This window comes from Ylistrum balloti, unplaced genomic scaffold, assembly GCF_031769215.1.
Source record: "Ylistrum balloti isolate Yb309-2 unplaced genomic scaffold, AGI_CSIRO_Ybal_v1 Utg370208, whole genome shotgun sequence".
NCBI classification, from domain to species: Eukaryota; Metazoa; Mollusca; class Bivalvia; order Pectinida; family Pectinidae; genus Ylistrum; species Ylistrum balloti.
Window position 1 is genome coordinate 1,474,633 of NW_026782179.1, and position 12,035 is coordinate 1,486,667.

The following is a 12,035-nucleotide window of genomic DNA, read 5'->3' on the forward strand; positions in this document are numbered from 1 at the left end:
AGTGTTGACAAGGTGGATAACGTTTGCCCTTTCGGGACTCATGGTCTAAATCTTTGCGGTGTTTCTAGAATGCTAATGTAATTTTTTTTACCGGTTTTATTCAAAATCAAAGTGATGCAATGTTAGCAATGAAGAACCAAGATGATACCAACAGTAAAAGGACAATTCTAATGTCACACAAAAATATAATATTCGATTACAACAATACATACGTCAAATATCACAAGGAAATATCATATTTGATAACAATGATACCACCAGGCAGAAGAACACATCTTACGTCATATATCATAAGGACATTTCACATTTGATAACAATGTATTGTTTTTCATATATCATAAGGACATTTCACATTTGATAACAACATAACATATATCATAATACATTTCACATTTGATAACAATATAGGCTGGTACAACTATATATTAAGGACATTTCACATTTGATAACAATGCCATCACCAGGCAGAAGAACACATCGTACGTCATATATCATAAGGACATTTCACATTTGGTAACAATGACATCACCAGGCAGAAGAACACATCTTACGTCATATATCATAAGGACATTTCACATTTGGTAACAATGATATCACCACAAAGAAACATCTTACGTCATATATCATAAGGACATTTCACAGTTGATAACAATGACATCACCAGGCAGAAGAACATATCTTACGTCATATATCATAAGGACATTTCACATTTGGTAACAATGATATCACCAGGCAGAAGAACACATCTTACGTCATATATCATAAGGACATTTCACATTTGATAACAATGACATCACCAGGCAGAAGAACACATCGTACGTCATATATCATAAGGACATTTCACATTTGGTAACAATGACATCACCAGGCAGAACACATCTTACGTCATATATCATAAGGACATTTCACATTTGATAACAATGTACACATTATATATCATAAGGAATTGTTAACAATGACACAAGGCAGAAAAACATCTTTGCCATATATCATAAGGACATTTCACATTTGGTCATGATATCATCTTTGCGGTGTTTCATATAATGGAATTTCACATTTTTTTACCGGTTTTATTCATAAATCAAAGTGACATCACATGTTAGCAATGAAGAACCAAGATGATACCAAGAGTAAAAGGACAAATCTAATGTCACACAAAAATATAATATTCGATTACAACAATACATATGTCTTACGTCAAATAGCACAAGGAGATATAATATTTAATAACAATGATATCACCATGCAGAAGAACACATCTTACGTCATATGTCATAAGGACATTTCACATTTGATAACAATGATATCACCAGGCAGAAGAACACATCTTACGTCATATATCATAAGGACATTTCACATTTGATAACAATGACATCACCAGGCAGAAGAACACATCTTACGTCATATATCATAAGGACATTTCACATTTGATAACAATGATATCACCAGGCAGAAGAACACATCTTACGTCATATATCATAAGGACATTTCACATTTGATAACAATGACATCACCAGGCAGAAGAACACATCTTACGTCATATATCATAAGGACATTTCACATTTGATAACAATGACATCACCAGGCAGAAGAACACATCTTACGTCATATATCATAAGGACATTTCACATTTGATAACAATGATATCACCAGGCAGAAGAACACATCTTACGTCATATATCATAAGGACATTTCACATTTGATAACAATGACATCACCAGGCAGAAGAACACATCTTACGTCATATATCATAAGGACATTTCACATTTGATAACAATGATATCACCAGGCAGAAGAACACATCTTACGTCATATATCATAAGGACATTTCACATTTGATAACAATGACATCACCAGGCAGAAGAACAATGATATCACCAGGAAGAAGATAACGATCAACCTGTATCCCATGTTACCGGGTATAACAAGTCTTTTTCCGTTATATGGCGATATCTGTCTAGAATGTCCTATTGGGAACAAGATCATATTAACTTGAGTCGGGTCTACTGAAGCATAATATATCCAGAAATTGGAATGTTTTAGTGCAAGTCACAAATTTTATATGTTTTGTGATGTTTTTATCGTGATTGAAATGTAAGGAAAAGTTAATGTAGAAGCAATAAACAAGATTTCTGTTGATGAAAACGAAAATGTTTAACTTCAACTGAACAATATTGATTATCATAATTGCGGTTCATTTATGTTTTATAGTCTAAAGTAGTAAGATATATTCTGCAAAATTACGCGACAGAGCCGTTACAATTTCGTTGGTAAATAGTACCTGTTTAGGTGGTGATCGATAAGTACGGTAGAGATGTTAGTAATGAATGCTGTGTTGTGAACTATATACACATAGCAAAAACTGAGATAAAGAATAGAGCCGGATAAACAAACGGATGTAATAACAATGCTTCAATCATTCGTTTAGAAATATCTTAAATTGAGCATTATTACGACAAGAAAGGATGACAGTGAATTAAGCATGGGAATATGTACCTATATATCGCGTGATGAACGCAACTACGATCTCCATGGCTGATTTGCCTACATGCATGCCTATACCGATATCATTGTATGAGGCATGCATTGCGTTACTATAGTTTCAATAGAAATAAATGGTATAATGTACAGAAAGGTGTATGAATTGCCTGTATACAATACAAGCAGTAACATCAATTAAAATGAATATATTATGTTACGCTCCATTGATCTACAGTAATAACACGTTTAGAAAGACCTTTATACAAATTATGATTAGTGTTATAAATATGTTACTTCTTAGTTTGCATGTTAGATCAAAAATAATAAAGTACGAAAATATAGTTTTTGAAATAGCCAGCAAATTATGGACTAGAGGGTCAAATAGACCAACAAGCTATTCCTAATGCTACACATGTAGATTTAGTGATGACTTACATAACAATAATTATTTTATTCTACGATCGTGTTTTGCATTCCCAAGTTGCTTTTCACTGCTAATTGGTACAAAAAGACATTGTCACGATATCAAACCAAATACGAAAAAAAAGTCATTAACAAGTGCGATTCCATAGCGGTGACGTCATGTATTATCCTAGTTCTATCACATATACAGCGCCTGGCAGATTTAATGACATGTTACCAATTAGCTGCATGAAGGTTCAGCAACGCGCACCTTGATTTTTTTCCAAAGCGTTGTACGTTTCCCTTGATCACGGTATATATGTCTTTCCACATCACAACCGCCCCATTGTTCTGATTGTTCGATAAATGATCATGTCATTGAGCTATTTGATAGACATGAGGGAACCATGTTGCGCATGTATGAAACACATTAATTAGCAATGACCTTTTCCTAAAATCTAGCATGTTCAAAGGCAATCTCAAATTAACAAGCAATTTACACTTGCAGGAAACAAAGTAATTAGCGTCAAATGTTAACAAAATCATAATTCAAACTCATAATCGATAGACAGCTGGCAAAATATGAATAAATCAGATATTTATAGCGGATCCCAAAAATAATACCAGGAGAACTAGACCAAGTATTTTAGAAGGAAATGCTTCTTTTTCATAAATGACACCCCGCATGTAAAGTTTTTAATCATTTCAAATAATGTCACATTTTCAAATCGAGAACAAGGTTTCAACATAACGAAACCACCCGACACACTGACGTACACATCAGTCTTCCTATTGCACAAGGCAATACATGTATATTTCCAAATGACAATCCCAATACCGCTATGACCGTGCCACTCTGTAATCTTTTACCTATTGTACATAACCCCCTAAGCTAAGAAGAATGAAGAATGTTAAAGTGTTGTCTGGTTTAAGAAACATTTCCCTAATTCCGATCATTTAAAACGCCTTGGTTGAAAGATTAGATTTGGGCCGTTGCTGGTTGTACTGAATTTTGAGATGAACTCTGTCTGGCAACATGAGTGAATTAAGACTAAACGAGAGAGAATCAGATCAATGTTACGTCCATCGTCACTCTATCTATCAGGATAACACCTATATACAAGTGACTCGAGCTTTCAGCAGCGATAGGGTATCATTACATATACATTATGTATAACCATTTTGGTTAACATTTGTAGGTGATAATCTACTTTCTGACATATTAACCTCTCTGTTAGCAGATGCTGGTATTATATTGCAAAAATTATGTACCATGCAATCAATCAGTATTAGATAAGATATTTTGTACATTGATTTATTCTTAAAACGCAAAAAAACCCAAACAAACAAACAAAAAATAAAGCGTAAAAAGGAAATAATAAACACACACAAAAAGGATATTCTGCCGCTGAAAACATTTGTAGGCATCATACCAGAATATACCATGCTATCACTTCTGAGTTAATTTCATTTTTCCAAAGACACAACAAACATGTATTTAGTTTGGGGTACTTCTAACCCATTTTAGATGCATGGCCTATTCCTAAAAGGAATTCAAAAATATAACAAATCCCAAAAATACTGGAGAATTTGTAGACTTTATAGAAGCCAATCGACCTTCTGTACTCTATATCCTGCTCGTAAAAGTGGAACATTGTTATAACATATTCTAAATGGTGTCCAATGCTTTGAGGACAATGAAGACATTATTAGTATATTCCTCACATTTTCTAGGTATTTTTCGTTGACATTTCTTTTCGAGTATAATGTCTTTATTGTGATATAATATTTTCTTTTTGCAACTCAATACAAGGCTTACAAATTTGTTTCTTAACTAGTTAACGAAACTTACAAATTCAACCTCGACAAATATACTGACGTGATGACCATTTCCTGAACATAAAATCGACTCAACATGTTAAGACTGTTTAATTAGAAATGTGAAAAAAAGTTAGTGAACGACATTTCTATTGAAAACTTGTGATGTTTCTTTCTACCTAGGATCGATGTTTTTACTTGGTGACGATACTGATAACTATAAATGTTTGAGTTTCATATCTATTGGTCCCTACCGTCACTGACGAGTCCTAGAATGCGGAAACGTATGTATGCTGAAGTTTTATTCATCATTTGGCCCGAATGTCTATACAATATTTGTATTTCTAAATCTGTTTTAGAATGTGCTTTTCACCTGTGTGCCTATTGTATAACCTAGAGTGATTTAGAAGATGAAATCTAAACAAATGACTTATTTTGAGATAATGAAAAGTAATTCTTACGCAAAAATGGCACTAACTATTTGAGCAATACTTTGTTCTTACAAATACTAACGCTTTGTTACGCTTTCTTGACGAAAAATGTTTCGTTTTATTACTGAAGCTTCTCACTCTCATAGTATCTGAATTATTTGAGTGTTTCCTAATGTAGATTCAATACCTACGTCACTGAGATGTTTCCATATCAGAATAAATTGCCGACTGATAAAAAAACTGTAAAATGTTGAAGTCGAAGTTATTCCAGTAAAGCTAACCCGATTGAATGAGAACAAACGCTAATAATTAGTTGTCTTTGTTTTTAAACATATTGATCGAAACGTGCGGTTCACTGCATTCGTTATTGACAATATCAGAATCAGTGAAGTGTGAAACATTGGAGTCACGACTGCATTTGACAAGCTTGGTAGATGAATGATGTATGTAATTGCGAAATAAGGACCTATTGTTGTTGCTGACGACACGGTCCATCTAGCAGTGGTTATATTGAATGAACGTTGACCAATGGTTACAATCCCAGCCTTAATGAGAAATGAAATTCTAACAAGTTATGAATACTTTAACGTAAAGTGGACATAATCTGACCCAAGTAGACATGTATTTTGTTAGTGATTTCAAGTTTATGATTAATTAACTTAATATTTATGCTTTTAATGTGGACAGTTTGATGTTTATCCATTATCCAAATACACAAGTATCCCGTGCGCGACCCATCAAGCTAACAAATATTTCATTACGTTTGGTCATCTTAACAAGGATTTTTGTTTTAAAAGAGTGTCGATAAAAATGATGTGTTTAAGCTGCTAATTCAACAAAATTGTGCTCGGTATTTGGATATTAGGAAATCGCTCCCGCACTCTGACTTGCGCATTAACTAAGAGATCGATCACATCATAGACAGCCACAGTATTTATTTTATCTACGTGATCGTCTGTTTCCTGGATATACATCAACCAAGCTGTCCTCACACAGCATGTTTACATAAAAAGGATTTAGACTTACCTCTGATGTTGCACGTAACCTCTTGTTGGCTTGTCTCCATGACAACGCGGTGAAACTTTCAAAGAAATTCCCATCAGATTCCTGTACCCTGTAAGGAGTAAAAGGAGATGTTCCCCTTAATCGGGACATTCTTGATAAGAAAATCACATAGATTCACACAACAAAAGGCAAAGCTCCTACGGCAGGTAGACGATACCCATTGGGAAAGACGCAGTAATATATTCTACAGCATATGTCACTGCTGTATCACAATATGGCAATTTAATCTATTCGTATCAATTATTTAACTTCCCGCGCCCGTTAAACAAAAGCCTGTCGCTCGGCAATGTTTTTGTTATGGTTTGAGAGCTAGCCACACCGGCTCGTGAAGTGGACTGTGGCGTAGTCTACTACCACTACTGATCAATGGTAGTATGTGTGGAGCGTGTCACAAGGGTAGTATGAGACTCAGTACTGGCTCTGAATGACTATGCAGCCTCGGCATCCGTTGGTCACAGACGGCTGCGACACACCAACAGTCAGGTATATAGTGGTTCCTGGATGACAGGAAGCAAGGTTCGCGAACACGTGAACGGTTAGGTATTAAGGAAGTGCTCAATAGACAACACAGGTAAACTGTAAAAGCTAGGTCATCGATACGTGGTAGCTAATTTCTTAGCTATGCTCGTGTATAAACAGAAGATAAAGATAGACTCACTCATAGATAAAATAAAGGTAAAAAATGGCTTGATGGTCAATACGTGTATTAAAGAAAGTGTTTTAATCTTACAGGCAAGCTTGCCTTTATAAAATCATAGAGATAAAAAGTTATAGAAACTTCCCTGATGCCTTAGAATGTGTATTATTTAGGAAGCCAATGTGTTTATAAAAAAGAGCATGAAACATCTTTTACAAGAAAGACGGTAACGTGTTCTTATTGAGGTTTGGCGATTACCGACTGAAAGAATGTAAATTCGAAATTCTGCCATTTTTGTTAACCTTTCTTATAATTCTTAGTTTTTTTTTAACTGACCCTGAACACCATTCAACCATGTTTATCCTAATGCTTATGCATACCCTTGGTTATAATGTAAAGGGACGAACTTCACCTGAGATCCAAACAGAAGGGAAAGCTAGCTACAATCAGTTTGAATTGTTATTTCCAGACATTCATGTAACAAGCATACGAAGGAATAAGAATTCAGGAAAATACCAAACATTTGCGAAAGAGAATCTATGGGATTGTGCGTACAAGTAACAAGTATTTTCAATGCTGAATAGGGTTGAATTACTATGGAAACAAAGGGTTACATTTCTCACGTAAATTTTGTCAGACTTTAATCAGAAATTTCAGGTTTCAAGCTATTTCTGTATTTTTACTATATTTATCTTTCGACTCAAAAATAAAACTCTCCATCGCAAAACATGATAACAAAATATGACTGAATACTACACATTTTTGAAATTTTACATAACTGAACAAATCAATGTGAAATAACATAAAATTTATTAAATTAATTTTAACATTTACATAATTTTATAATTAAGGTTTGTTTCGTGCACGTTGCTTTAACAATGCAAGAAATCGGGTTTTTCCATCCATATCCCGAACACAGTTAAGTTTTTTCTTGAAATGTTAGACAATGTCAATATAATGTGATGGTCAATGATGGTAAGTTTAAGGTTTCAAGTTTATTCCAATTAAAATATATTAATAATAGGTGATAGAGTCACTTTAAACAAGCAAAATTCTAATATTTCAAAGCAAAGAAATAAGAGTATTTGACCAGTATTGGTTTGGTATAGTGTTCTTTGTGTCTTTGGACAAATATTTACAAAACTTGCACTCAAAGGTCGACACGTTGTCTGTGTCACACAAAAAAGTGTCGTAAAAATTCGACAAAACTGCATTATTCCTCTTTTAACAAGGTAACTTTTGTCATAAATAAAATTTACGGTAGTAATATTGTATTGCCGAGATAACAATGTTTTCTTCGGTTTTTGTTTCTTAAAATATTTTTCCATACAGTTTCTCAATATCATTTGCCTTTTTGGTGCATTATTACACCAGAAAAGTCATTGACATTACCCGTGGGCTCATACCACTGCTTGACGTTAATGCAATGTATGTTTGTTTAAAAGTGCATCGCACAGACAAAGAGTAAAAACACACTAGAAGTTGTGGCACTGTATAGATATGGTACACCAGAGAACAGTTATTAACAGTATGGTATAGACGTTGTGGTGTCCTAAGTTCAAAAAGTTAGTCTCGTCTTCACCAAAAGCTATAAACAAATGCAATGGTGGCTTTTTTTACCTTATATGCATCACTATATATGTTTTCCCTCTTGATAAGGAAATCACATTAATTTCCCATGCATTTTTTTCCTCGCTTATTTGAAATGTTATGCCTATATCGTAGTGAAATAGATATACGTCTGTCCTTCACTTGGTGATTTTAAGAATGTATCATCTCAGACAGGAGATTGATATACGTTCGCATTTTTTATGTTGTCATAAATCTTACAGTATCTTAACGGTCCTTTCAACACAAACACAAAATGGTCTGTTATAATATTAAGAAAAAATCTCGCTCCATTTGGTGATAAACATTTTTGCAAAACAGTTATAATAATATCCATTATAAAGTGCACTTCTAAAGTAGCAAACATTCTACATTGTTTTCAATTCGAGTCTGTGAACATTAGATATTATTACTATCTGTGAGCATGACATATTTCGTTGTCTTTGAACATGACATATTAGGTCGTTGTATTTGAATATGACATATTAGGTCGTTGTCTTTAAACATGACATATTAGGTCGTTGTCTTCGAACATGATATTTTATTTCTGTGTCTTTGAACATAATATATTATTTCTGGCTGTGAAACTGATATATTATTTCTGTCTGTGGACATGGAATATTATTTCATTGTCTGTGAAACTGATATATTCGGTCATTGTCTGTGAACATGATATATTATCTCATTGTCTGTGAACGTGATATATTAGGTCATTGTCTGTGAACGTGATATATTAGGTCATTGTCTGTGAACGTGATATCTTATTTCAAAGAGTAAATTTCTGTTCTATTTAGATAACAATATGGAAAAGAATGCCAGCAAATTCCCAACACTCGATATTCACCTCTTTGGTCACTTCTGCTCTCCCTATTGTATTACCTTGTGATGCTCTAAATTATATAGTAGGTGTTCATGTAATGGCTAAATTTCAAATGATTTGTAGTACTTCTCGGTTCTATCTAGAAACAGGCAAAAGCATACTTCAGGCAATATTAACTTGTGTTTTATCACCATCATTAAAATTCAACTCCAACAAATACTGTACATTATTTATATTTCACGTGAACTTAATTTTCACGACGATTCAAAACTTGCGAATCCAGATACATTGTCATATACCATTGTTAAAACTTGAAAGGAACACATACAAATATTCTCTTTATTTCCTCAATGACAATTTGGATAACCAAAGTTATTGAAAACATGCAAATAATATCGAAGGTTTAATTGTAATTGAGCATTTGATACCAAAACTTTTAATTTTCTAATCTTAAATATTCTTCATTAGACATGTTATAATTTAGTCTACTTCCTAATAAGGTATTAGTCAACTCAAAGTCAGATCAATTACGCAAATTTCTCTTTACAATAATATGTACTAAATGACCTGCATTACAAAGAATATTTGTTGATATATTTTCAATTTTCCTATCCCTTATTCATCAATGAAAACGTTCTACACCTCTGATAAGGACTCTGACTCTCTCAGAAACCTTACAAATATATTGTGACGCGATACCATTGTGTTGTAAAATTAGCCTCATCGAGGTTAAATGTTAAAGTGTAAATTACACGAAAGGTCGCAAAAACTAACCGGTCAGGGAGATAGGACCGATTCCTATTAATTCAAATGTAGGACACAATGTCCCGCAATTCTACGTTATCATCGACTCGTGTACAAAGCACCTAGCTCATCAATATTTCATTCTTCAAGACCGGAATGGGCTGGTCCTAGTCACGTGATCTCGGCCATTAACGCGAGAGAGATAGTCTCGTGTATACCATACATTGGTACAACATCTAGGTCATCACTCCTTTATTACTCTTGTAGGGTTGATACTATCGGCTCTATATCTGCCCTTTGGTCCATTAACATAGTTCTAATTGGATTACAGTTTGCTTAATTATTCTTTCATGGTTTCTCTTTTACTGTTCCAATATCTTTGTTTGTTTAGATAGTTTTTGTTTTATTGAAAGACTCATATTTACAACATAACATCAACTTTTTTCAATTTAACCTCAATTTTTTTCTGCACTTTTACTTTCGTTCTCCAAAACATTTATGGCTATTTTTCAAATGAAATACTATTCGTGAAAGATACGAATATGTCTACAGCAAATTCCTCTTTATCCTATCTGAATATTCTTAGCTTTCTATATCAACGGAGCCAAATGCTGGTCTTATCCTCGTGAATTTTTTACATACTGGGACAGTAGAACCAAGATTTAGATAGTAGTCACTTAATCTATTGCAATATCTTGAACTTTTTCAATAGTTCCGTATACGTTTTTGCTTTTATTCATATGTTGCCCATGTGAAATCATTTTGAGTTTGAATAAGATTCTTTTGAAATATTAGTATTTTGTTTGTCTTTACTTGTAGTGAATTCCTTTTACCAACATTAGTACACCAAACTGGAGTATAATTTACTGTCTTATCTTTCGGTTTTCATGATCTGTTTTGTTTCCTCATTTATTCTATAGTAATGAGTTTAAGGTGATAATGTTCACTTGACAGCTGTCAGCATCATTATCGCTTCCCCTATTTGTTGACTAAAACTCATTTAACGACGTGTAAATATTTACATCTTCCGTTCCTTATGGACGTTCGGTTTCTCCCGACATTATTCTCTAACTAAATATGTCACTCAATCCACTCCCTCGCTTTCCTCCAGACGTGTCCGGATTTTTCTGTGATCTGAGCCATTCTCCAGCGCATGCTCGTGGTGTAACACAATACTTGAACAGCTTCAGAGTGATTGCGTATGCATTGCGCACGTCTCCAGTAAAATACAAATGGTAGGATGTATAAAAAGATAGTGATCTAGCTACGAACCATGTACTTATGTAAAGAGCTTGCTTAGACCGTATGTCTAGGCTATTTGTACTCATATAGTACGATTTCGTTATTTTGCGCTGTAGTTGTCAATTCTAATTTTGTCACGATACTAAATGATGTCATGATGTAGAATAATTCTATGGATAACATACAAGAATAATTTGATTTTCATTATAAAGTTGAATTGCTTTTTTATATATCCTGGATTGTTCTATATTCTTTATTGGGGGATGGTGGCCATGCAATGCTTTATCTGTCTCTCGTTATGCTATTTTAAACATGCTGGATTTCTAGGTTATAAATGAATGGATTCATTTAAACATTTTGCATTTATCATTTATTGTCCGTATGGATATCAGATTGTTCAAATATATTGATTTGTTGTGAAGGATTGATCACTATCGAACTACACTGTAATTTTTCAGCAAAATATTCACAGAAGATAGATTTGAGTGGTAGATATATATATCAGATAACACAGCCATGGTAGATCGTGAAATAACATTTATCATATAAAGTCATGATATATCGTAATTGGACAAAGTTTCGAAGGAGAACGTATTTTGACCACAGACGTATGATATCATATTCCGTGTTATCGAAAGCAGATCATTTTTTGATTCCAAATTCATTCACTTTCTATCCCATAAAAGAGTTTAAAGCGAGGTCTATTTCTGTTTTTGTTCCTGGATCAAACTTCTTTTATGACAGAAAATAACGATTTCCTTTATCAATTTGATTTAAGTTGCAGTTT

The 12,035-nt window shown here is 33.6% G+C and overlaps 1 protein-coding gene across 1 annotated transcript in view; it reads right to left on the bottom strand.

The window, feature by feature from the left end:
- The window catches only part of LOC132551668 (BAI1-associated protein 3-like), a 102,194-nt gene that overhangs the window by 73,470 nt on the left and 16,689 nt on the right, over positions 1 to 12,035 (bottom strand). Inside the window, exon 2 of the mRNA XM_060215848.1 lies at positions 6,159 to 6,246. Within this exon, the coding sequence (XP_060071831.1) occupies positions 6,159 to 6,246 (88 nt within the window). The remainder of the gene's footprint in view (positions 1 to 6,158; positions 6,247 to 12,035) is intronic.